Source organism: Pteropus alecto, unplaced genomic scaffold (assembly GCF_000325575.1).
Source record: "Pteropus alecto unplaced genomic scaffold, ASM32557v1 scaffold68, whole genome shotgun sequence".
Classification (NCBI taxonomy): domain Eukaryota; kingdom Metazoa; phylum Chordata; class Mammalia; order Chiroptera; family Pteropodidae; genus Pteropus; species Pteropus alecto.
In genome coordinates, this window is record NW_006441386.1 from 8,986,040 (window position 1) to 9,013,061 (window position 27,022).

Here is a 27,022-nt window from a genome sequence, read left to right on the forward strand (position 1 = left end):
TTCAGCACCTGTGTCTGCCCCCTTCCCACCCAGGACTGGTTTTGTATTCGTCCTTCCCAAGTAATCCTTGGAGCCATGTGGCTGATCATTGGGTTGTGCTGATTTCTGAGGAGCTGGAGGTCCTTTCCCTGTGGGTTTGGGGTGATAAGGAGGTGTCTTGGGATAAGTAAACTTCTGGACTGGTCACTGTGCATGGCCCATACCTACCTGAATCCCAGTTAAGTGGCCACAGGGGATCCTGTGGAAGTCGTCCTTCCCAAGTAATCCTTGGAGCCATGTGGCTGATCATTGGGTTGTGCTGATTTCTGAGGAGCTGGAGGTCCTTTCCCTGTGGGTTTGGGGTGATAAGGAGGTGTCTTGGGATAAGTAAACTTCTGGACTGGTCACTGTGCATGGCCCATACCTACCTGAATCCCAGTTAAGTGGCCACAGGGGATCCTGTGGAAGAAATGGCAATCTCTCAGGAGTATTTCCCTCATGCTTGCCCCAATACCCTCAGCCCTTTCTCACCACCACTGTCCAAAAATGTCACCATGATCACAGAAGTGCAGAGACCTCTGGTGGGTCTACCCCTTTTGCCTCTTGCTTCCTGAGAGGTTTGAGATGGGGTTGGAATTCAGACATTTTTACACCCCGCTTCTGATCCTTCCTTGGACCAACTCACTTGGGGGAAGATAGAGCTGGTCACCATATACTCTGCAAGACAAACTTTAGCAGTTAACATGGATGGGGGCCTTAGAGGACCTCATTATATAATCTCATGGCAACTAAGATACCTAAAGGGGGGAGCTGAGGGTGAGGAAGCAGAAGAGGGCAACATGTGGCTCCTATTAAAGATGGCATTTGGAGAGTACAGTCAAGGACAGAGGAGATATAACAGTGCTGAAGCAAAGGAACCTGATTCTTTTACTTAGTCCATGGGTCAGGTCAACCTGAGTAGGGAGGCCCTTCCAGGCCTAGAAGGAAGGAGTTAGAATACTGGAGGAGCCAACAGTGCAGTGTACATGGAAGCTAGGACCTGTGAACACCTTTCCAAGGGTGATGTTGAGAGTGATGCACGAGCTAACCAGCAAACTGAGGGCGGGCATCCAGATAGCAGGCAGGCGGTGCCCAGGGGCTGCTTCAGGTGCCCTCCAGTCAGCCAAAGTCCCATCAAGGTGCAGGAGAGGTGCTGGCAATTCAGGTAGTGCACTGGGGCCAGTAGCAGCTGCCACCATTGATGGCTGTTGGCCCAGGGGGAAGCAGGTATATAACGGATCCATAAGTGGCCACCAAAACAGTATGTTCAAGGCCATAGCCCCTCATGTAGCCTTGATATATACATCATGTATTAATGTGCAAAGTGGCAGGGAAATAAATGCCATCTGTTAGCCACTCGCCTTACTAGTCTGGGTGCTGCCTCAAAGAGCAGGGCACCTACAGGGCCCACGTACCTGCCATGCTCCTGGCCGGAGCCTTACTCCCCAGGCTTAATTTGCAACTATCCATAGGAGGGTCTCTTCATACCTACTCCTTCCTATTCCCCATCAACCAGGCCACCTTGCAGGACCCCAGTCCTGTGGAATCATAGCTGTTGTCACATTGAACCCCTAAATGCTGGGTATAGATAAAGCAGGAAGCAGCTGTGGTAGATGGCTTGGTAGTGCCAAGTGATTTAGCCTGCTGGGTACCAGGAAAAGCCTGGAGCCAAACAACTGGCCTAATCAGTTGCCTTAGCAACACTGCCCTTGGTCTTACTCAGATAAGATTTATTCTAGCCCGTTGCCTGGGTAACATGAGTTGTTCCCCAGATACAGGAAGTGACAGAACCTCAGCTCTGCTGGGTGAGAACACTTCTCCCGAACCAGAGGGGTTCACTTATGCATCCCCCTGCCAGGTGCGGGGCAGCTATGGGATGGCAGGATGGAATCTCCACATTCTAAGTCCCTGTGGAAGTATCTTGTTACCCAGGAGAGGAACCTAGAGGGAGGAGGCTGAGGTACTAAGGCTGGGCTGTTCGCATGTGCCCCTCCCTCCCCCATCCTGAGTTCCCATTCCTCTGTGGAGGGAGGGGATGTAGGGACAGCGCCATATATTTAGCCTCTTTCTTCAGCCCTCCCCAGCCATGGCTCCAAGGCTCCAAGGTGGACAGAATGCTCTTTACAGAGCACCTGGAGACTGGCTCCTGCTTCCTCACCAATAGGGGCAGTCGCAGGTGACCAGCTGAAGGTTGGGACCAGAGGACCGCTGTGTGCAGAGCATGGTCACAGCAATGGTTGGGGGTAGGGGAACATGAGGACTTGGTCAGAAACCTGGTGGAAACCTGGGTGAGTTCCTCCGGCTGCACAGTGTGTGTGTAGTGGGGTCCAGATTTGCAGCTAACAGGCAGGGCCGTGCAGGGATATCCCTGGGGGCGTGCAGCAAGAGGAACACAGTCCAGTCACTTAAATATTTTTATCAGCCCGGGGAGTTTTCCATTCTTTGCCCGTTGTCTGTAGAGAGGAGGCCCAGTAGAGGCTGTTCCAGGCCGAGAGGCAGCTGCAGTCCTGGTCTTAGCCTGTGCCTGGGGGCTCTTGATTTTTCTGCTTTGGGGCACGAGGCTGACCTAGTGTAACTTCTCTGGGTTATCCAGCTCTGGCCAGTGAACTTTCTGGAGTCCATGTGGGACAGAGTGACTGGGAGGCACGAAGGGGGACATTTGGGAGGTCCTGGGCCCAGGCACCAAGCAGTAAGGAGATCCCTGGGAAACAGCAGGAGTGTGACCGAAACATGCGGTAAAGTAAGAGGCACTATAGCTCCTGATCCTTTAACTCTCACCTCCAAACCTTAGTGTTTTTAGTTAGGGAAGGAGGAGTGGGAAGAGCTGGGGGAAAATAAGAAAAGGCTCTTCCCCCTCCTATACCACAACAAATATCAGCTTTCTTCCTCCCCCCATCTCCCTCCGCCACCCCACTCCCCATGCCCTCTTCCCTGGCCCTAAGCAGAGAATGCCAAACAGAAAGAGGAAGGACAGAGATAATCAAGGGTGGCAGAAAAAAATACTGAGAATGGAACAGACAGAACATGATAAATCCAGGAAAAAAAAAGATGGTGGTTTACCCTGGGAGATCCTACCAGGAGAGGGAAGGTGGGTAGAAGCTGGAAGAACTCAAACATAGACACAAGACAGGATGGGTGGAAAGGTGGGGAGGCCGTGCCTGGCTGGGAAAATAGTAGTAGCTGGAGGTATTCCCAGAAAATTCCTCAAAGTAATTGATAACTCAATCCCCGCCTCTCGTTGCTGTTATGCTGTTAAAGGTCACTGGGTGGAAAGACCCAGAGAAATCCCAAGAATGAATGGCTAAAGGGCCAAGAGTTCCTTGGCAACATGGAAAAAGGAGGAATCTCTTCTGACAGCAAGGCTGAGTCTTGGGCCTCTCCTCAGCCAGGTGAGGTGTTTAACCCAAGCTATCTGTCTTGTCACCACTCTAACAGCCCAGACACCAAGGCTGTTGACACAACATCCTCAGGTGGAAACAGTCTGGGGAGGGCCTGAGGATGTACCTGAGAGTGGTCTACTCTGATCAGGTCCACTTCTATTTCCCAGCTGGCACCTCCTCTTTTGCCCTCCCCCACCCCTGGTGGGAATCACCCCCCTTACTATAGCCACCTAACTCCTGTCCCTGGCAGAGGTAGCCCCTCTCCTGCTGTGCTCCCTACCATTGCTAACATGGGACTCCAGTTTAGACAGGGGCTGGCTCTGTGGGCAACAAGTCCTGTCCTTGTTCCTATCCTTGGCCAATGGCAAGTGGCTTTGCAGGCAACATTATCACCAACCCAGGCAGTCATGTTGACTGACATGAGGCCCCTTAAGCTGGCCCAAAGCAAGACCACAGGAGCCATTTTTTCTTTCAAATGCAGTTCTTTTCCAACATTGCCTACAACAGCTTTGGTGCAGAGATTTGGGGGCCAGGGAGGCACATGAAAAAAAGAAAGAAAAAAAAAATAGCCAATCGCACAAAGCCTTTCTTTGGAAAAGCCTAGTCTCTGGGGTGGCCAGGACATGTGGTTACCCTCCCTCATGACACCCTGCAGCTCCAGCTTTGCTGGTCGAGGCACAGATGGGGATTTATCCCACTCCCCATGTAAAAGAGCTATCTGATAGAGGGAGAATGGCTGCGTGTGTGTGTGTGTGTGTGTGTGTGTGTGTGTGTGTGTGTGTGTACACATATATATAATAGGCTATATTAGAAAATTCTCTATGTATAAATATAAAACACTGGTATCCAAACATGATACCACAGCTAACTAAAGTGCTTGACAGGAGTTGGGCATGTCTAAGCATGTAGGTAAAACTAGTCGTCCCAAGTACCCAAGATGAGGGAGGGAGCTAGGGAAGCAAAAACATGAAGAAAAGGGTGTGCTGGCCCAAGCCAGGGCACCAAGGGCACTCTAGACCTCCAAGACCTTCTCAGCCTGTCTGATTACTATCCCACATCAACACCATGCCTGAACCCCAACTTTACCCTACTCTTCCCACAGGAGGAGAATAGCTCTGGCAAGTTGGCCATGGGGAAGAGTCATTCGGAACACTGGTCAGTCTGTGCCCACAGCTTCCTCTGCCCACGGGGTTGGGAATGAAGGGAGTGCTGTGTATGCTGAGGACAGAAGGAGGATTACTGTCATCATAATTAATAATTTGAGAAATAAAATACCATCTCTCCTCTAGGCCAGGCCCTGCCTTTTCTCCTCCTGGGCCTCCTGCCTGGGTGGGGGCTAGAAGGAGAAAGGAAGGAAGCCGCTTTTTTATCTGCAAGCCCCAAGCAAAGCATTAGCACCTCCACCATCCCCAAGACCCCTACCCTGCAAAACAGGCCCATTATGATCTCAGACCCACAGAAATGCCATAGGCAAATGGTCACCAGAGCTCCAGGGAGTACAGGGGCCCCAGAGAGCAGGGAAGAGCCCCCGCTAGGAGCCAGGACACAGTGCTATAAGAATGGGTTGGTGGTCGGAGGTTTGGAGGCAAATGGGCTTGATGAGGATCCAGTCTGGAAAGAAACAACAACCACCACAAATTGTTAGATTAGGGGAGAAAAACTAGAGGCCACAGAAGAAATACAGTTCAAGATTCTTTTCTCCCTCAACATTACTGTTTTGAGGGAAGTGGGAATGTGAGAGAGCTAAGAGGCAAGAAGAAGGGGCAAAGGGTTTGGGAGATGACAGGGCTAAGAACTGAGGCCCCTCAACTACACCACTCATCCTTGGCTTGGACAAGGCAGAACTTCATGAGGAAGAGGCCTGCATTCCACCTCACGTCGCCTTCTTCTGGAAGGATTGTCCCCACCCCCAGAGAGGCCATGGCCCACAACATGGTGCACTGGAGCACTCACCATGAAGGGGTTGGTGGAGATGCCTCCTGGCTGGCTCAGGGGCCTCTGTCCCAGCTTGGCAGATCCTAAGTCGCTGAAGGAAGAGCCTGGGAAGCAAGAGCAAAAACTCAGCAGACATGAGCCCTGCCCCTCGTGCTGGTGCTGACCAGCTCTGTCTGCCACCCTTCAGGGCACGCACAGCTACATTCCAGGTAGGCAGTTAGTGGGCCTTCCTAAAGATGGTAATAAAGGTATGAAGCAGTCAGAGGACATAGCAGGTCTGGTGCTTCCCTGATTCATCCCCTTTGGTCCAAAATGGAACTAGTTCACATGTGTGTGGCTCTTTAATAACACACACACAGTCTATGGGGGTGAGGAAGGAGGGCACAGTCTGAATCCTTTACCATTCTGCTGTTGAGTCATCGAGGTCTGTGGGGAGAACAGCGGCGGTGGGAAGGTGCTGGCAAAGGCCCCAGTGGGTGGCATTGTCTGGGGGAAGCCAGGCCCAGCACTGCTCATCCCAAAGCTGGGCCCTGTGGAGTGAAAGACAGTGAGGCTCAGGCAAAGTTCTGGAAGGTAGGCTGGAGAACAGTTTTTTCTAAATACCTCTAAGATGAAGAAATGGGTTCGAGTATTTCCCTAACCAGAGGTACCCAGTGGAAGTACCCTGCATGAGTCATGGAACTCTTCAGCTTCCATGCAATCCACCAAACCTGACCCCTTCCTGCCTATATGGCTCATGGCATGGAGAGCCCAGTGGTTATGAACACAGGTATGACACAGAATTGGGGGCAGCTTTCAGCTACCTATTAAACTACATAAACGAAAGCTAATTATTAGCCCTTTCTGTGCCTCAGTTTTATTATCTCTAAAATGAGACTGTACCTATGTCACAGAGATGATGGATGTAAATAATGGATGTAAAGCACTTTGCCCTGGGCCTGCCACATGGGTCATCTCTGGTAGCTATTGTTCTTTAATCTTCATGGCCTCAAGGTTTTTGAAGACAAAAAAGGGGTGGGAGCATGAGTTAGAAGAGAGAAAAGCAGAAGTTGAGGAGGGGCAGAGTGAGAGGAGACCACAGGACCCTGGCCGATAAGGGCAGGGAACCCGGTCATGATTTCAAGTGGCTCACCTTGGGACACTGAAGGGAGAGGCTGGGTTCTCAAAGGGACACTGAGGATTGGAGAAAGAATCACTGCCACTATCAGTCAACACTAAACCCACCTTCAGAACTGGTGCTGTTAAGTAGCAGTCTGTTTTTTCTAATTTTGAAATTCTGATTCTGAGACTTGGATGTTTCTACTTTTTGCCCTCTAGGTGGCCTGGAAATTAAAATAGGTCTGGCCTGGGCTAGTAAAGAGTGGCCAGGGGACTTGTTTGGTTCCCACAATTGCCACTCTTCCTGACAATGTGAGAGGAGAGGTGAAGGGGAAGAGGTGCAGGGGAATTTGCACCCTGCAGAGACAGGGCCAGGGGACAGTCCGGGAGGCTTACCTGTGACCAAGCCTTTGGGCTGGAATGGGTTGGTGGAAGGCAGCTGGGGATGAGCAGCAGGTGCTGTGAAAGGGTTGGTGAAGGCTGCTCAGGGTGCAATGGGGTAGAGGTGAGAAAAATAGAGGGTTATTTTTTTCTCATTTGCTTAATATTGTGATAACCGAGCGTTCCTCTAAATCCCCTCCCTGCCCAGAGTCCTCAATTTCTTCTTGGCTTTGGATCTCTTCCCTGGGTTTCCACAGGCAAGACTCACCTCCAAAGGCAAGCCCTGTGCTGCCACCTCCGCCAGTTGTGGCTGACTGGAGTGTAGGGACCTGACCAGTCATCCCGAAGATGCTGCAATATGGGGAGAGAAGTTGGCATGCACATCTTCCAGGACCAAAGAGAGAAGCTGGGTAAGGGAATGGGAGATGGCAAACCCAGTCCTGTCAGACAGGAGGAGCTGAGTGGGCTGGGAAAAGCAAGGCCAGGGTTTCTCAATCAGCTCTCCTGCCCTAAGGCAGAGCCCCGATGTCTGGGCCTACCTGCTAGGGACACCTCCAGCTGACGCCCCAGGTCCCAGGAGGCCACCCATATCTGTGAGGCTGTTGGGCTGACTGGCAGGTACAAGTGGAGAGGTACCAAATGGAGTCACTTGGCTGCTCCCTGGGCAGTCACAGGAAATAAAACAGGGAGTGCTGGGCTTAGACAAGATAGATGGAAGGGGCAAGAGAAGAGATGGAGGCAGGGGCGCAGTGGAGTGGAGTGATGGCATGAGAGGCACCACCTAGGTTTTCTAAGCCAGCCCTTTCTTCCCACGAATCACTCAGTTCAGAAGGGCTTGTCTCCCACCAAGAATTCCAGGTAACATAATATTCAGCTTTTCTCAATCTCCCTAGTGCTCAATGCCACCACCGCTGAGAGAAAAGCAGATCTTCCTCCTGTCAGGTCATTATCCTTTCTGCTTTAGTTTAACTTACACTTTCTAGTTTTTCCCTTCAACAAATGGAAATGTCTGTAATTTCCTCAAAGCAGCATTTCCATTTATGGATAATCATTTGAAGGGGTAGGAAGAGGGGGTAGATGAGGAGCTATGTAGGACAGAAAGGCTGAAGGACACTTGGGAGATTCTCATAGAATGTGGAGATGGCATTGGAGGTGATGAGTGTAAATCTGAAGCTGTCAGCACTTTTCCCTCTCCCATCGGAGCTGCCTCCTCGTGGAGGCCACCCTGATGCTATGAGCTTAGATCAGGACTTGGGCACACTGCTCACTGGACAGGACTAATTGCAGGGTTCTCCTGCCATCCCTGGTCTTCACATAGAAAAAGAAAAAGCACAGAGGGCAAGCCCCACATGTGAGTTTTACAAAACAGCCTGAAGAGCAGGAGACCTAGAATCCTGAGCAATCTCGTCTCATGAGAAGAGGCCTGAGGCCCTGTCATTTTACAAAAACCTCTTTATCAACGTGTCTACGTTTCATCTGTCAACTGTTCTGGGCTGTTGTGAGGATAAAACAAAGCTACAAATGGGAAAAGGCTTTATTTTTACGAGGAGATTCATTACTGAAGAGAAACACTTTGTATAGTGTCTGCCATATACTGGTGCTCAAGAATGAATGATTATTTGAATAATCATTACTGCCATATACTGGTGCTCAAGAATGAATGATTATTTGAATAGGTAGAGTGAGATGAACTGATTTCTAGTTGTGGCTCTACCATTTGCTATTATCGTGACTTCAGCAAACCATTAAACTCTCCTGAGCTCATTTTTTTTCTTGCCCTCTCAGAGTGGCTAAAAAGACCCTGAGATAAGTGTTTTTGAAATCTGTAAAGTATAACACAAATGTGAGGTATTAAACCTATGATTTAAGAAATGATTTCTAGGGTCAGAGAAGCAAGACAAGGTCTCAAAGGAAATATATGATGGCTGGCTCAGACCATGCGCACATGTGAAAAGACCCTCCCCTGGATTCTGAGCTCTGGCCTTTCCATATGTTCTGCCTCTGCCTTGAATAAGAGGCTCCATCCATGGCTTTGGTATACTAACTGCTACTCAACCCTCTGGGCTTAACAGAACCATGTCTTCAGATGAGCCTTTCCTGATGCACTAATGTGAGTTTGATCCTGGTTTGCCTCTCAGCACCTTGTTCTCTTCCTTTATAGCACTTGACATATTTGTAGTGATATAGTTTTATTCATTTCTGTATCAGTTGAGTCCCCACTAGACCAATTCTACTGCCAGGAATTTTCTTACAGATATAACTTAAAAGTGCAAAACATGACATAGAGTTATTAACTGCAGCACTATTTAACAGCAAAAGACTGAATCATCCTAAATATTCATCAACAGGGGACCAATTAAATTATGGTATATACATATGTTGGACTATTGCGCAGCTATAAAAAATGAAGACTCTTAATGCACTGCTAAAAAAGATCTAACAGTACCATTAAGTTTTAAAAAATCAAGGTGCAGAACAGCACGTATATTATGCCATAAAGTGTATAAAAAATGAGAAAACAGGACAATAAAAATGAGTAAATCCAGGTCATTGGCTCCTGTTCCCAGAGGTATGGCTGTGGAGAAACGTTGAGACAAGAGCTAACATGGATAAGGCTGTGGAAATATTTTGTAGGAATGGCAACTTTAAGCATATTTGTGGGAAAAAGGGACTGTGCCAGCAAAGGTGGAGTAAGTGGAGAAAGTGGGGAAGGGTGAGGGGGTATCCTTCACAATGGAAGACACTTTTCCTCTCAGAGACAAGAGGAAGAAAAACAAAAAGGAGAAGATAATGATAGGAGACAAGGCAGGAAGGAAATGGCAAAGCCAGGCTGGTTCTCAAATTGGTGTTGCTTCTTTACCCCTTCAAACTTGGGCCTGGTTTCTTGTCATTAAAGTTTTGGGCTTTTTTTCTGAATGCTCAGAACTGTAATTTGAATTTGCATGCTCTTTCTTTTCTAAAGGCTTAGACTGTATCTGCCCTGTGCTAGGCACTGAGCATAATAATGGTGACCAGGCTCTAACTTGAAGAAGCTGAGAATCCATCAGAGAAGACAGGTGCCCAGTGCCTGCCTGCTGCAAAGTTCCAAAAATGGGCTGTTTCTAGTGTTCCAGCACTTAAAAGAGAGTGTTCTCCTTGGCTATGATCCCTCCCCAACCCCTGGATTTCTTACAGAAACAAGTGCTAGGCTATAATGCTACTGCACATACTCGGTCTTCAATCCTCTCCATTCTACTAGCCATGAGGAAGGTTGGAAAGCCAGCAGGGTGGTGTTAAATTTTATGATTTTCCAGCCTCAGACCCTTCCCTTGCCTGACTTGGAGTACATGGAATTTCCAAGCGAACACAGCTCCCGGTCCTCACTTAGCTCAGACTCTTCAGTCCTGCTCTGGGCCTTCATGTCAGGGAGCTCCCCTCAGTGAGGACCAGGTCCTCTGCCTTCCCAGGGTGGGAGAAGAGCTGTCTTCCTGTCTACAGGCAGTGCTGTGTGTCTCCTTGTGGACACCAGAGGGCAGAGCCGGCCCTAGCTCAGATAGGGTGGGTACCCTGCATAGACAGTGCATTCTCAGAAAGATGTCTGCTAGGAATACCTGCCCTTGACATTGCTTCTTATACACATCCAGTGTCTCACTCTCAGAAATTGTATTTGTACACATGCCTGACAGCAGTTTCAGGGGCAAACTGCAGTTTTAGAAACTTCCCCTCTCCATACTCCCCCTCAGAAATATAAAAATATAACCAGGCTTGTCAGAAGAGACACCCACCTCTCACCAAAATCTCCCTGCTTCATACCCAATAGTCCTTTATGTCACACTCACAGAAACAACCTCATGATCATGGTGTGGTGCAAAGTGAATGGAATCTGCCACTTATCAGCCATTCAATTTTGGCCAAGTCACTGATCAAGTTGAGCCAGTTTGCCCAACTGCAAAATGGGAAATCATTCCTTCCTCCTGGAGATAATATGTGGATTCTCCTAGCAATGGCAGGCAAAAGCCTCATAAATGCTGGTTGGCTCTGGATATGGCTGCAGACTCTGCTTTTTGAAATGGTCAGACACTGGACAAAAGATTCAACTTAGGGATGGCTCCAGGGCCAATGCCTTCTTTCTCTCCTTTAAAGTCTTTAAAACAATCAATTGTGCTAGGAATGCATTCCTGAACAGACCAACTTATAACAGCCTTAATTAAATAGCTTAAATAGGCTGTTTCCTTTTGAGTTCTCATTCCCAGAAGCACTTTCCTCTTGCTAAACTGAATATCCCTATACCAATTTACATTCTTTCCAACAGTGCATGAAAGGGCCCATTTCCCCACACAATAATGGCCATTATCAATCTTTAAAATTTTTGCAAATATAATGTGCAAGATGATTATCTTATCCTAATTTGCATTTTTCCTGGTTAGGTTGAAGACATTTGCATATTTTTTTCCAGGTACTATCTGCTTGTTTCCTGTGTCCATTATTTTATATTTTTTATTTATAAGTGTTTAAAAAACACATAAGGCTAGTAGCTTTTTGTCTGTTTTCCATGTTGTAAGTATTTTCTCCCTGTTTCATGCCTTTAAGTTTTGTTTAGGACATCTTTTGTCATAACTAGAATGTGACTTATGCAATTTCTGTTTGTTAGAATTTATGGAGATTTTGTTTCCCACTATATGGTCAAATTATAAAACAGTTCTATGTTTGGAAATACTATATATTCTGCCTTTTGGTTACAAAGTTCTACTTATATTTATTAGATCAAACTTGTTACTCAAATGGTCGATTTCCTTCATTACTGGTCTATCTACTTTATCTATTAATCTTGTGAGAGAGTCTATTATAGTCTCTTTCTCTGTTGGTTTATTAGATTTTTATTGTTTTTGCTTTATGAATTTCAAGGCTACCCTGTCAGTTACTTTAAGTTCATGATGTGAGAACCTCCTTAGTTAACTTTTATCAATATAAAATGTCCATTAAAAAAAATTAAAATAAAATAAAAACAAAAGCAAGTAGCTACTTCACGGTGGCAAGTGGGAAGTCTGGGCAGAGTGAGAGTCAGGAAGTCTGGGCCCTGGGTCGAGCTCTGCCACTCTATGTGTTGCACGACTAGGGAAACTGCTGAACTGCCTCACTTGCAAAATGGCTAAATTTGAAGGGTTCCTTCCAAACCTCGAAACTCTAGGATCAAAGGACCTGAAGCAGGCTCCTACCTTGGGTAGGCTGTGGGGAAGGCAGAATAACTTACCAAAACTGTAACTTCCAGTTAGCATCTGACTGGCTGGCAGTGAGGGTAGAGAAGGGAAAGGGTGGGTAGGTCAGGGAAAGGGTGGGTAGGTCAGAGAAAGAGAGAGTATAAGTCACTGGCTTTCCCCAAACGTCTAGTCTTTACAGCCCTCTAGTGCCTTCCTGCATCCAAAGATGTCCAAAGGGAGAAGGGCTCTGAAGACTCAATGCCTCAGCACTTAGGGAGGTGCCGAATGCTTTAAGGCAGCCTTTAGACTCTCTTTCAATTGTATAATATAAACTACACAAAACAGAGTTTATAGGCTTCTGTTCTAAGACGGATGGGTGAGGACTTTGACCCAGCCCTTGATATTTGGGTACTTTGCAACATAGACGATCAGAGCACTCTAGAGAAAGTCATGTTCTTTCTCAATTTTTCTAGGACTCAGGTCTCCCATACTTCTCAGAAATCTCTTCGTGCACAACCTGTACAGCTTCTGCTGCAATTTTAGCTATTTTCCTTCCATGAAAAAATAGAATAGAGCTTCCTCTTCCTCACAAGAATCTCATCAGACTTCTCTCATCCTTTCCTGGAGCTTCTTTTCTTTGTCTCCTTTGCATAGTTCTTCAGGTTGGTGCAGATGTGAATGAAGGGTGATAAATGGATGTGGACAACTGAACACAGTTGGAAGAGAGAAAGGAAACCAGTGGGGCAGAATTTACCTGTGGGTGTTGGCTGGGGCTGGAATGGGGCTTGGCCAGCTAGAGGAATGCTTCCAAATGCAGAAGAGCTACTGCCAAAGGCTTCAAAGTTGGCAAAGCCCCCATGGGAAGGTGTCTGGCCTATAGGTGGAGGGAATATAAAGGTTAAATATATAAAATGAATATTAATCTATATAATATACACCAATTCTAAAGACCAAAGGCCATTCAATGAAACATCTGCCTTTCCATAGGGCCCTCTTCAGAGGGAGAGGGCATGGACCTGGAGCAGAGAACCAACATATGTTGGGGAAAGGGGAACCTCAGAGGCCCCCAAGTTCACTGCCCATCACTCTTTATCCTTATTCCATGAGGCATGAAAATTTTTGTCAGGGCCTAGTTTGGGAAGAATCATGTGAAAAACAATTTGGGGTGGGTGGGGAAGGGGCTTGAAAAGATAAAAGGGGAAATTAGATACCACTTTATTCAACACTATTATTGGCTACTGCTGATCTTTAGAAAGAAGGCAGGGGAAATGGAACACATAACCTCCTGCCCCCATTTTAATAGAGAAAGTAATAAAATGCTATTTCCAGTGTTCTAAAAGAAAGTGCTAGGAGCCCCCAACTTGCAAACATAATCCCTGCCCTACCCATTTGATTCTAACCCTCTCATCACATTCATTCATGTGAAGAGAGTTAGGGCCAAGTGAAACTTGGTCATGCCAAGGAAGTGAATTCCTTGTGTTATGGGTACACATGTTGTAGGAAGGTTCTCATCCCAAGTCCCACTTACCCACAAAGGCTGGGAAAGCAGCAAATGCTTGTACTGCTTGGGGAGCAGCAAAGGGGTCTCCACCAATGTCAGCCAGCAGGTCAGTACTGGCTTTCTTCATCGAGGAGTGGGGAGGTGGCTGAACACTCCGGGGCTGGGATGTCCGAGCCTGAGACTGACTGACAGACTTGGAGGAGAAGGCATTACATATAGCACTTGGAATCCCAGATATGACCCGCCCCTGCAGGGCTCCCCAGGCTGCCCCAGATATGCAAGGCGAGAGAGAAGAGAGTGAGAAACTGCTTTCAACTGAGAGAATTTCTGGGCTAAGATTACCTTAGCTTCTCTCGTATCTAGTTCTTCTGTCTCCTCAGTAAACCAGCTCCCAGAGCCACATATTATAGAGCATATTGGTCAAGGTAACCCTGAGATACACGAGGATGTTGCCCAACAGTGCCCCTGGAGCTGTTATCTCCTTGTCTTTCCAGGTGCTGAATCAGAGTCCCGGCCCCTTCTGTGTTTCCTTGGAGGAATGGTCAGGTTTGGAGTTCATACTCTGACTTCCCTAAATACCACTTCCTGTTGGGTTCTTTCTTCCAAAAGATACGAGTCCAAGATGATAGATGCAGACATAAGTAACAGCAGGGCTGAGAACCAACTCATAGCTCCTGAACTGTTGTCTGCTAAGTCCAGGGGATTTGATTTAGGAAACTAACACTCCTGTCTCCCAAATCCCAAAATAATCTTGAAGGGCAGATCTGAGAGTTACCTGGCTAGAGGTGGACGTAGCAGCTGAGAGAGATGGCACAGGATCTCCCAAAAGTGTCCGCAGAGGTTTCCCTTCTGGGATGGAGCCCTGGATAGGAGTGGAGGCACTGCCTTTGGTAAAAGCAGGCCCCTTGACCTGCTCCGGGGGGACATACCTTCAAGAAAGAATAGTTAGGCTGAAAGGAGAGGGTTGAAACCTTGGACCATGCTCAGCTTAGGTACTTGGGAAATATAGGTTACGGCTGTCAAAATGCTTTCTCATTTTTCTCTACTAATTCTCTTTTATAAACTGAAAGGAATTTAGCAACACAACAAAGTTCTGCCTATCTTAAGGTTCCCTTTTACTGTCAGATGTTCGTTTTTTTTCTACGAGAGTGTTGTTTACTCTGGCTTATGCCTGTTATTCCCTCTTCCTTCTGACATCATCTGGGTTTTAAGTAATAACACCTGAAATAATGCTGGCAGACAGATGATCTTATTTTCCAACTTCCTACTTGAGGTCCCCCCTTTTATTTCCAGGGCGTTTCTTCAGATTCTTCCTTCTTAGACCCATAGAAAAAGTTTCTGCCACCTCATCTTTTAAGTGCTCACAACCTTTCCCGCCAGCAACTGCTACTTCTGATAAAATCTCTCTCACTACAGTGTCTGTGGTCTCTACTCTCGAAGAAGTTTCTTTCTCCTGAGGGCACCCCCAATAAAGAATCCCAAATGTTGCTTTATCCATATCAATCTCCTTGCTCTCTGCATTCTCTTCTCCACCCTATAGTTAACTCACAACAGGCACATACTCCAGAAATCAAAAAATAAGGAGTGACACTGAAGAGAGAAAAGGCAAGGGAGAACAGAGATGCTGTTTTTCTAAAGAGTAAAACATAAATCAGGAATGAAAAGATGGGATAAAAGCATAAAACTATATAGGACAGGTGCTTCCAGCCACCTTTTTCCATATATGAGATCAGCTGAGCTATAAAAACTAACCCGCACTCTCACAGGCCTAGTTCCCCCCTCCAATCAGCTTGTCTTCCCAAAAGAGGGGACATCAAATCGCAAGGTTTAGTGACTGAGAACAAGTTGTCCTTTCATGTAGTTTTATTATTTTGAAATCAGAATTTAGCCCTAACTGAATCTGAGTGGAACAGACTCAACCTAAGTCTAACTCTGGAAACTAGACAGTCAGATGAAGTATGTCTTGGACACTAGCTCCATAGCAATCTCTTTCTTCCTCCTTACCATCTCTTCTTCTCATATTTTTCCTGGAGAAACTCCTTCACCTTCTGAGGATCCCTGGAATCTGGTATCAAAGATGTCCGAGCATCAAAAAGACCCAGCCAAATTTTCCTGCAAACCTATAGAAATGAAGTTAGGTGACAGAGGAGTTAGGGCAGAAAGCATGAAATGAGAATGATGCCACTTCTAATTTATTCATGAATAAATATTTACTGATCGTGGACACAGTGTGCAGATCTGGGTATACCTATAAAACAGACATGACCTTTGTCCTCACAGAGTTGTCATCTTATAAAAGAAAATAGAGGGCTATGAGAATTATGGGGAACTAAATCTTGGGAGGGGTCAGGGACAATTTTCAGAGCTGTGGCTTCCAGAAAGAGCACCCTCCAGAGGCCCTTGTTTGCCCTTCAAGTAAGCCAATCACTGGTAAGCTAGGAGAACTGCTAACACCAAGAATGGCCTCTTCCCACCAGCAGATTTAGGTGAGGAAGGGGTTTAACTCACTTTCAAGTAAATGACATGAACTTAAACCTGAGTTGCTGAGGCTCAAGTCGGCTCCTGGAGATCTTACTCAGAGAGGCCAGGCTGGTCAATTCCAAGAGCTTACCAAGGTAGAGCTCTAACCAATTTCCCCCTCAAGTGCCAGGGGTGGGGAGGGGTCAACCCCCCGCAGAGATGTTGCTCCTTTCCTTGATACCTCTAACTACAGGCCCAGACAATCCATAGTTTGTATAACTAATATTCTGTAAAGATACAAATATACATAAGTAAGATATCTTACGTACTAAAAAATAAGAGAAACTTGGACAAAAAAGAAAACTGTAGGGTTTTTCTATAATCTTGAGGCAAAGCTCCCCAGCAGATAAGGCAACTAACACACCATCAGCAGTAGCGCACCTCATTTCCTCGAGATTGCAGGAATACTACTTCAGGCTCAGTGAAAGTTGTCATGGAGATGGACTTGACTCTATGAGGGGGGTTCAGGCCTCTCCTGTAGGAGAGAAACAGAAAGAAAGAGAAGTATAATGCAGTTAGTACTGAAAGTCTGTTAATGGATGAGGGGAAGGGAGAAAGGATAAAATAGCACATATATTAAGCTCAGGCAGAACTCCTTGCCTGAAGCTACTTCCTAATTCAAGGAAAGAAGGGAAGTAAGAATGTTTTGGAGGCTTCTAATAAGAGACAGGGATGATGGAGTTAGGAACATACTGTGATTCCAGTCATTCTGGAGAAGAAGGCAGAGACTGCCCATCCAGAACCCTCCTCTATCTTGGCTCACACCCCAACAGTTCAGTGTTCAGCCTTCAAGCTGAGGGTGTACTTCTGGGAACTCAGATGTCCAACCACTTACCATATCCTGTTTTATCATTGTTTGAGACCTATATAGCATATCCTCAAGGTCTCATAGTCCATGAGACCCAAATGTCTCAAAAATAAGGAAAGGCAAAAATGAAGGCTCATCATAATATTAACAAAGATAAGATTTGGAGACAAAAAACAGAATCCCTAGGCTGGCTGCCCCTCCTCATGTCTACACAGAAGGTTGGCATTGTGGTAGAGATGGAGAGGGTCTCTCTCTCTCTCAGGAATAGATCTCTGGGAAAATAAATATTCTGGACTTTCTCATTTCTAGATCTTTCAATGAAGCAGGAGGAAATCAGGTTTGACCATGAGATATGAGATTGGCATGAGTCAGGAACATATATTCTGTAGTGATGTTTTTGTGCCAGCTCTGTGTGCTCGTTAACTCTCTGGGAGTCCACTTCTGCCCACAGAAGCCCTGTGGATATTACAGCAGAAAAAAGGCTTTCTTGCCCTGCCTCAACTGTCCTCTAAGCTGCTCTAACAAGGGAAACTTGGGGCTAAGCCAGGAAGAATTTCATAGGTTCCTTTTTCCTTATACCCTAAGTTTGACTCTGGTCTAGACCTACTGCCTTCATCAGATTAAAACAAAACTGGCTAAACTAAAACAAATAAACTGGACTCTGGGACCAGGAATGAAAGACCACAGGCACATGCTATAAAGACAGTCTTGACTGATGAGGACTCTTTGGACTTTACTCCCCTGGAAAAAAAATGAGCGAATTGAGATGTGAAAATAAAAGTGCTGTAACTCTAGAATAGGGCCCTGGTTGATGCCCTCGGGAAAGCATAAGGAGAAGGAAGAGATAACAAAATTCACCAAATGGAAATCCTAGAAAAAGGTGGGGAAAACATATTCATGCTTACAGGTGTGCACACAGAATACAGGTGCCTCTGCCAAGTCTGGATGAACAGCAACGTTCAGGTTAGTGTAAATGGAGGTGACAGAGAGGGGGACAGATGACAGTATAGAGTGAACGGTAAAGGGCAGGAGCCCTTTTGGATGATAAATTACTGATTACGGACTCTAGCAAAGGACAGGGCACTGGAGGCTACAAATGAAGGCATTTTCAGCAATTCTGTTACAGACTTTAAAGGGTCTGGAAATACCCCTTTAAAAAACAAGCAATATCAAAGAGGATTGATGCCCCTAGGAAAGATAAGAGCAATAGCTCTTAAATTTGATCTGCCCTGAAGGCTCTCTTCTGATCACATTTCAGAGATATTCCAGTTTCTCTCCTAAAGCCTCTCTTACTAATGGCTTGGTTTTGTTTTAAAGTCCAGACAGCCTGCTTTTATATTCTTTCTCTGGCTTGTTCTCACCTTAACCACTAGGCCCTTCCCCCTCAGAATGCTATATCTTTCTGAGGTCTAGCCAGAGCAGATCTCTCTCTGCCTCTCTCTGCCTCTCTCTGCCTCTCTCTGCCTCTCTCTGCCTCTCTCTGCCTCTCTCTGCCTCTCTCTGCCTCTCTCTGCCTCTCTCTGCCTCTCTCTGCCTCTCTCTGCCTCTCTCTGCCTCTCTCTGCCTCTCTCTGATCCTGGTCCTCTTCTTCACCTCCCACTAACAAATAGTTACTTTGCAAAAACACAAGGCATTGTGGTCGGCACTTTGGGGGATACAAAAATTATAGGATCCAGTTTATGATCACAGAGGCTGGCTTATAAAAAGGACCCAGGGAGCCTGGACAAGGGTACTTCTCAATGCAGTAGGGTATCATTTAGGCACACAGGCTGATCAGGGAGAATGTGGCACAAGGAATCAGCAGTTGGGGAAGGAATAGAAATGATCATGGGAAAAGTAAAAATGTATTATGCTTACACTAGAAAAACAGATTCTAAACCTATCACAAAAAGGTCAGTGACATTTCCGGAAAGGACAACCAGGAACTGTTAGCAAAGTATAAAAAGGGAGGTATGCTTCCTTGTAGGGGGAGGGGGATGGACTTGACCCATGCATCAGTCTAGAGGGGATTCTTAGAACAACAGAACTTCCTATGGCTGAACTTGAAGTTTTTTTTGGGGGGTGGGGGTGGCCGTGAGATAGGAGGTAGGGATGGCAGAGAAAATAAGTGATTTAGGTGCTTTGGGCCAAATGAATCTAATGGAACAGGATGTTTCCATAGTACAGTACAAAAAGCATTGCTTTGACCTTGATGTCTGTAGAATGGATTATGTACTATAACCAGAGCCACAGTTTAGGGGCAGAGAGAATTCTCTACAGGGCAACACAACACTCTGCAGCCCAGGAAGAAGACCTAGTTACATGGCTTATGAGTCAGAGAATTTGTTTCTGAATCATAAAGAAGCCACTGCTGGCTGAGAGAAGCAATTTAGAAACTAGAGCCCCTCCCCTCCAGTAGCTGACATCATGTGGTCTAGGAGTGTTGCTTTCCGTTGGGTACATACAAGGTTATACAGTGGGCCAGATGTGAGTCACTTGCATGAAATTAAACAGACCCAACTCTCCAACTTGTACCCAGTCTCCCCAAATTAATTCTCAAGTTCTCCCCAAAAGAAGAAGTGAGAGCTAGAAGGAACTACTACCCTTCAGTTATCAGAGCAAGTCCACTATGTTATTTCTAACCAAGAGATGCTGGGGAAATACAGAGATAAATTTATTTGCCCAGAATAGTACAAGTTTTTCCAAATGAAAGCAAGTACATTATTAGGACATGAGCTTTCAGCCCAGTCATGATGTCTTTTTCCATTTCAGTTTCTTTTTTGCAAAAATGCACCTAAGTATCTGAATCACTCTTTGAAATACTCTGAATTGCTTGGCAAGTGAAGCAACTTGCAGAGATCCTAAAGTCTGCCCAATTCTCTCTCTTAGCCTTTCTCTCTCCTCCATTAAGCACTCTACTATTTCTACAAATATCAAGCCTTTTCTCTGTGGTCATCACCCTCACACTGGCCCATATTTTGTTTCTGTCTTGCTTCATAAAAGCCTCAAACCTGCTCTGCTGCTCAGATAAGAAGGTTCTGCCAGGTCAGCAATGGAAAAAAACAGTTCCGCCCAACATCCGAGTTCTTTCATTTGTGCCAAATCTGAACTTGGGAATTCCTTACCTCTGAATATTTGTGTTCAAATTCATACACCCAAGATTGTGCTTCTTTGCTCCCAAGATTCCACTCTGCCTCTGACCAGAGTTCAGCTAACCAGTTTAGTTCTTATCTTGAACCCAAACATCGCCAAGAAGAGTTCCTGTTAGAGGCTCTTAATAGTTCCTAAAAGGAAGGTTCCCCTATTACTCTGCTCCAGGGCCAATTTCACTAATTTTAGGAAACTTCTTCTTAAATTCCCCTGCTTCAATCCATTTCCTGTTGTTGTTCCTCAGTGACAATGATAAACAGTTGTCCTCTATGTAGAACCACAAGGAATCCTGATATTACCAGCCGTCCTCCACTTTAGGCTCAATGTCAAACTTTTTACTTTTTTTTTCATTTTTTTCTCATCCCTTTGGTAATTTATCATTTCTTTAGGGGCTTGGCTTTTCAAGTTGCGCAAGAGCCCTGTGTGATCAAGTGCTTAAGTCTATAATTTAGTGAGACTCTGTCTACTTCTGCCCAGCAGAGGTGAATGTGAAAGGTAAGGTGGGAGGGGATGGAGAGATGGGACTAAAATAAAGGCAAGTTACATGTGTACCTCTTCAATCCAGACAGATGGAAAAGTACTGAATTATTGAATAACATCCTACACCTTTCCCTCCATGGAGATAAAGTGCTTCAATAAGAAGCCACTACTAGTAAGCCAGACAGAAAAATTAAGGGACAAGGATGATAGGAACTTGTCACAAATAAAGAGCTGTCAAGCTGTCTTCATACCCAACCCAGAGCTCTGTCTCACCTTAATCCTGACTTAATCCTACTATCAAAGTAGAGTTGTGCAGAGGTAGAATAGACAAGTATCTACTACTGAGACCTGAAGAACAGTGGATTAAAAGATGGACCCAAACAGCCAGGGAAGTATATTACATACTTTGCTGAAAATAAATTGTATGTCAAAGGCACTGCCCATCCCTGATGTCACTGAAATCTCAGACCTACAAATCTGTTTTCTTTTTTAAAGAAAAGTGGTTTATTCATTGAGGTATGCAAGTAAACCAGAACAAGAAAAAACATTTAAAGCATGCTTTGAAAATAAATCCTTTTTAGTGGCAATTTTTACACCAATGTAGCTTCAAATGGCAGATTCATCCTCTAGTAAAAGTGTTAGAAATATAACTAAACAAATAAGCACATGAATATATTGGGAAAATTAAAAGGATCTATATCCAGGTTAAGGAAATTAGGTATTGGAAGAAAACCAAATGACTAAAAACTAGGTCAAATTTGGGACCTACAATTGTGGCAGTGTACATGTAAATTTAGAAACAGCAGAAGCTAACAGCCTCTCTCTCAGGCCCTCACACCAGTGCTGTGGGGTTTTGCTACAGCCAAGAAAGTATTTCCTATTTAAAAAGAGAGAGTGAAAATGAGCTCACACGTGCAGAGATGAAGGCACAGTCATACCCACCCACCAGTATTAAAATGTGAATTATTTTTCAGCTCTTGGGAAATTCAACTTTGGCTAGAACAGTCAACTTGCTTCAACAGCCAATTCAGCCAGCTGGGAACTCTGGTAATTCTCACTGTCCCCAGAACACTCTATCGCATTAAGAGGAAGTCTTATTTGTAACACACTCAACAGAAAACTGGCTTTTAAAATACAAAGCCAATCCTGATGTCCCCTTTCTTTGGCTATGATGCTAAGTATGGTACTTCGATGTTCCCCGCTCAATATCCTCTTCATTTTAACAAAGAATATTTCTACTCTTTTCATTATCATACCTCAATGAGTTCCCACCACTCTCTAGCCCATGCTGAGCTTTACTTCCTAGCATTTATCAATACCTGCAATTACATATTTAATGATTTATTAAGAGTCCATGGCCTCAACTAGGATGTAAGCTCCATGAAGATGGGTACTTTGTCAATTTTGTTCACTACCATATCCCCAGTGTCTAAAATAGTGTCTGGGGCTTGAGAGACACTAAGTAAATATTTGTTGACTAAATGAATATTCAGGCTGTTGGCCTATCTGAATTTTCACTTCCTAGTACCACAAGATCCTAATCTATGGGCAATCAACCATGTGGCTTTAAGATGGTCACTGGTGTACGTGCCACTGTGGAGCCATGCCTCTCCATTGCCTGCTGGACTGTGTGTGTTCCCTCCTCACTCTGCAACCTGCAATAAGCATGTGCCACCTCAAACATTCTGCCTATGGCTCACATGCCAGCTCCTATTCCCACAGTACATCAGAAACAGGTAATAATTTTAAAGACCCCTTTAAAAGCTTTATGTGCCTTGCTCTAGTCCATGCTAATTAGAATTTCAGTTAGCAAATAGTACCACCAAGAACCCAGGCGAACAGTCACAGTCAGGGAAACTATGCAGTTTTCTTGTAGCGTTTCTTCTGATATTTCTCTCCTTATAATTTCTCAACATGCCTTAGGTTCAGCTTCATCCATTGGCTCAGCCAACCTCTTCTTGATCCTTCATTCTACTCTCACTTCCTGCTAACAAAGTGTTGGCCTAGCCTCTCATTTTCCAATCACCAAAATGTGTTTCCTAAAGTCTACTACCTCAAGAATCACTTTGAGTGATTCTCATAATGCTTTACCAAAATACTAAGCAAAAATGTCCTTTCTAGGACATTTGAAACTAAAAAAAAAGGGGGGGGGGCTGATAGACTCCTACCACTTGTTCTCATTGGAATTCAAGTTCTTAAGGAGATAAACCCCTAGTCTGAGGTACATCCACCCTAGACAGAGCCAGGCCTCTTAGGGTACTTCTCTATTAGATTAATTCATCCTTAGGCCATATCACCTCCACCCAATGTCTCTCCAGATCACAGGTGTTTGATTTTTCATTAATGAGACCAACAATAATGGCCACAGAGTAGAGTAGTAAAATTCTGCAAATTGTGCACTGATATTTAAGGAGTTAACTATTCTAGCAAAAGAAATAAGATTTTTAATGTATTCCAGATCCCTTGGCCTTCCTTCTGTCCTTATTGAAGGATATTCATTATAGAAGGGAAATGTTATCTATGGAATACTTTAAATAAAGATCTATAAAATAATGATAATGATGTCAGCACTTTCAATTTATTCAGCATTTTATCTTTCATCCCATAACTGTGGGAATGAATTAACACTGTTTCTTAACATTTTCTTCCTAGGACCTATACTCTTATATACCGTCAATTTTATTTCTCTGCTTCCCTTTACTTTTCTCCAGACTCTATAAGCAGATTTTCTTTTTCATAACAAGATCTTCAGGAATCTGATTTTCCATTCTACTTTATGCTATTCATATTCCTAAACTTTGCTCCTCTCCTCAGAGTTCCTGTCCCAGTCTCAAGTCTCTATCCTTCTGCTTCATTTGAGTTTCTATCTCAACTGCTGACACATTTGTTTGGATTCTAAACCATTGTCCCAAGAGCCACAGTGGTCTTTACTTAGACCAAAGTCAAGTCCATTCTCACAACACACACACAAGTAAGGTTGACCAGGACACAGAAGTTTGGCAAAGGTGGTAAAAACTGAATAGAAAAATAATCCTAAACTGTATTTTGGAAAACCTGGAACTTAATTTCTGGTCTGTCATGATCATAACTAATATCAAACACCAAATGCCAAAAACAGCAAGCCCCATATGGCATTGGATAAGTTACTAAACCTCTCTTTGCTTCTGTTCTCCCATCTGTCAAGCAAGAACAATACTGCTCCCTCCTTGGCTCCTAAAGGTGTAAGAAGAAACAAGGAAAGTGCTCCTTGTTAAAAATAAAGTCAACAACCAACCAAACAAACCGATGTATTAAAACAATACTAAAAATCAGTCAAAATAAACCCCTTAACTTTTTTAAAAAATAGAGATATAGGCATGGTATCAAATGTTAATCATGCATCTAACCAAATAATTCCCTAAGGGGAAAAAAGAAATTTACTTTATAACCAGAAATCTCGGCTAGAACTGTGGTTCTAAATTAGCTCAGGCATGTCCAAATACAGTGCTAGTGCCAAGTGTAGCATATCAGATTATTCAAGAACCCTTTGCTCCAATCTAGAAAGAGTTTACAGATGTCACTACCAGGATCAAGCTATGGCAGCATGGAACTTAAAGATGTAAATTATTACACTTAAGGATGGCTCATCCAGATCCCCAAACCTTTGGAAAAGTTAAGCTCTCTAACAGGGCAACCCATCAGCTCTTGTCTCTTAGATTTGTACGATATCTACTTCTGGATATTATTTCAAGATAATGAGCTGCACCTGAACACTGGAACGTGGCTCCTTACCTGCCACTATCTCTGTGCTGTTAACCTGAGTTAATTTACCTATTTTAACCTAGTTTCTCCATCTCACACTGCCGGACGGGCACAAGAAGGAAGAAAGGTACTCCATCTTGAGCTGGGTTTGCCCTACCTCTTTCCTTTTTGCTTCATACATGAAGTTCCCTTTAGAGATGTATGTCATTCAATGGCCTTTGAAATCTCTAACCCCCATCCCTCAGTTTCCTTCCATTTTCCCCACTTTCGGTGTTCCTCGCCTCCCTTAGGGAGTTTCTCCATTCCTCTCCGGTGTCCTTTCTTTCCCCTGCAACGCGACTCCAACTGTGTGTCTTGACTCGCCTGCCCCATTCCCTTCTCCATGACACTACTGCAGAGGACGACCCTCTCACCACATCCAGCGCATCCCCAGGCCTCTGCGCCATCCCCTACCTCGGCTCTGTCTCTACGCCCCGGATCCCCGCTGTCCCTTACGCCGACTCTCCACTACTCCTTCCCGGCCCGCCCCCCGCGCCGGTCCACTCACAGGAGTCCCGAGCAGGTGGTACAGACGAAGCTGCCCACGGTGATATCCACGTAGGTGACCCCGCGCTGGGCGCACTCGAAGCAGTGGCGGTTCCCGGCCTGGCTGCAGCCGCCCAGCTCCCGCACCCGGCGACACCACACCTCCGAGGCTGCCTCGGCCTCCGCCTTTCCCCCGCTAACCCCACCGCCTGGCCCTGGGCCCTTTTTCGCTGCCATCACCATAGCTTCCCACTCTCTCGGACCTCCTCCCCTCAAGTTTGCAGTTGCCTCTTAAACCACTGTCGCCTTCCCGCCTCCTCAGTTGCCTCCGCACGCCCGGCTCCCCTGACAGAACTCGGGAGCCTGCAGTGTCCACGCGAGACTCCTCAACCCCGAGTCTCACCTATCTTGCACACTGATTGGCTAACCTCCTCCCACCTCCTCACTCTGATTGGTCCGACTTGGACGGCCTCTAGTTGCTGGAGCCTCCAACCCCACGGCTCACTACCTTCAGACCTCAGGCCTCTCCCATTGGCCCTCAGAGACCCTGGCCGCGAGAACTGTGAGTGCCCTCTCCTTGTCCCCGCCCCCTCTCGCCACCGCCTCCATGGCGGCCCGCCTCCCAGACTAGATTGGTGAATCCTCGGAAATCGGGCTCTGACGCTAACTCTGATTGGCTGTGGAGGCTGCAAAGATAGCGCGCGAGAAATAGTGGTGTCCCGCGCAAGCGCAACTCTCGTCCTCTCTATTGATGACGTTAATTCCCGCCAAATTTCAAAGACCTAGTCACAAAGACGGTTTGCAGAGGCATGCAAAGCAGAAGAGAAGGGGCCATGTGAGAGGCCGAGGGGAGGAGGAAAGAGGGAGCTCTGAGAGGAAGGTAAAAAGGAGAGGGCGCGCTTTATAAATGCTATTTTACTTACTCCTACCCAGTGCCATAGGAAATCTCCTTTTACAGAGAGTCTTAGATTATATAATTTGCGGTAGGTCACACAACTGGTACGTGGCGCTGCTAGGATTCTGATCTGCGTTGTCTGACTTTAAGAACCCTGTTTTCAATCACCACACTATCCACAAAATATTATTTGACCATTCATTTGACAAACACTCCCTGTCTATTAGGTTTCAGGCATTGTTCTAGACAACCAATCAAAATTCCTATCTTCATGGAGCTTACATTCTAGTAAGGGGAGGCAGACAATAAACCACTTAAAGAATCATCAATTAGTGATAAGTTCTAAGAAGAGAATTAAAATAAGGAATTGTAAAAGAGAGTGAGTATACTTTTGGGTTGGTTTTTTTTTTTTTTTTTCAGAGGAACTACCTCTAAAGCAGAGATATTTAAGCTGAGACCTGATTGTCAAAAACGAGTCAGCCATGAGGAGGTCCGAGGAGAAGCAAGCCAGGAAGAGGGAAAAACAAGTGCAAAAGCCCTAAAGCATAAAGAAGCTTGGTGTGTTGAGGCAGCAAAAAAGAAAGCTAGAGTGACTGGAGCGCGATGAGTGAGGGCAAAGTGGAAAGATTATACTGGAGTGGGACCACATAATGTAGAACTTTCCGGACTTTGGTAAGGAGTTTGAATTTTCTTCTAAGTGTGATGGGAAGCTGTATTACTTAGAATTAGGTCCCACTATGACAGAAAACCAAAATAATTGGGGCTTAAACAAGATGAAGTTTATTTCTCTCATGTAAAAGTCTAGACAGGCATTCCATGGCTGGTGGGTTGCTCTACTGTGTAAGGGACCCAGGCTTCTTCTATCTTATTGCTCCATAATACATTATTTCCACTCCCAGGTTTACCTCATAGTCTATTCTAGCTTCAGCCATCATCTCTTTTAAAGCAACAGGAAGAGCTTGCCCTTTTTAAGGACATGCCAAGAAACAACACAGAACCTCATTAGTCAGAACTCAGTCACAAACCACACCTGAGTACAAGGAGGGACTCTGGAAAATGTATTCTTTATTTTGGGCCTCCACGTGCTCATCAAAACTTTAGAGGTCCTATTATTGAGGTAGAAGGAGAGAAAGGATATTAATATAAAACCAATCTCAGCCACAGAAGCCATTGGAGAGATTGTGGCAGGGACAAGACATGATCTGATTTTCGGTTTTGAAAAAAATCATTCTGTCCACTATAATGGAAATGGTTATAGGTGGGTAAGATTGGAACTAGGGCAATTAAGAAGTGAGTTCAGCAGTCCAGGTGAAAGGTGATAGTGGCATAGACCAGGGTGGTAGGAGTGAGTTGGAGAGAAATGGATTGACTCAGGGAATGTTTTGGAAGTAAAATCCATAGGACTTGTTAATGGATACAACTGGGAAGTGAGGG

The 27,022-nt window shown here is 45.4% G+C and overlaps 1 protein-coding gene across 3 annotated transcripts; it reads right to left on the bottom strand.

The window, feature by feature from the left end:
• Nucleotides 1-883: 883 nt before the first annotated feature.
• Nucleotides 884-25,240, bottom strand: AGFG2 (ArfGAP with FG repeats 2). Of its 3 annotated transcripts, XM_015594642.2 has the most exons (13): nucleotides 24,716-25,240; nucleotides 16,392-16,485; nucleotides 15,495-15,610; nucleotides 14,266-14,419; nucleotides 13,518-13,683; nucleotides 12,744-12,863; nucleotides 12,043-12,075; nucleotides 7,352-7,472; nucleotides 7,081-7,163; nucleotides 6,828-6,911; nucleotides 5,735-5,863; nucleotides 5,352-5,437; nucleotides 884-5,009 (listed from the first exon to the last, which is right to left on the bottom strand). In XM_015594642.2, the coding sequence occupies exons 1-13, from the start codon at nucleotides 24,934-24,936 to the stop codon at nucleotides 4,950-4,952; spliced, it is 1,467 nt and encodes a 488-aa protein (XP_015450128.1). In that variant the 5' UTR covers nucleotides 24,937-25,240; the 3' UTR covers nucleotides 884-4,949. The 3 variants fall into 3 exon arrangements, with proteins under 3 accessions (XP_015450128.1, XP_006918683.1, XP_024907286.1); XM_006918621.3 differs by lacking the exon at nucleotides 12,043-12,075 and having other exon boundaries at nucleotides 24,716-25,238; XM_025051518.1 differs by lacking the exons at nucleotides 7,081-7,163; nucleotides 7,352-7,472; nucleotides 12,043-12,075.
• Between the last annotated feature and the right edge of the window lie 1,782 nt (nucleotides 25,241-27,022).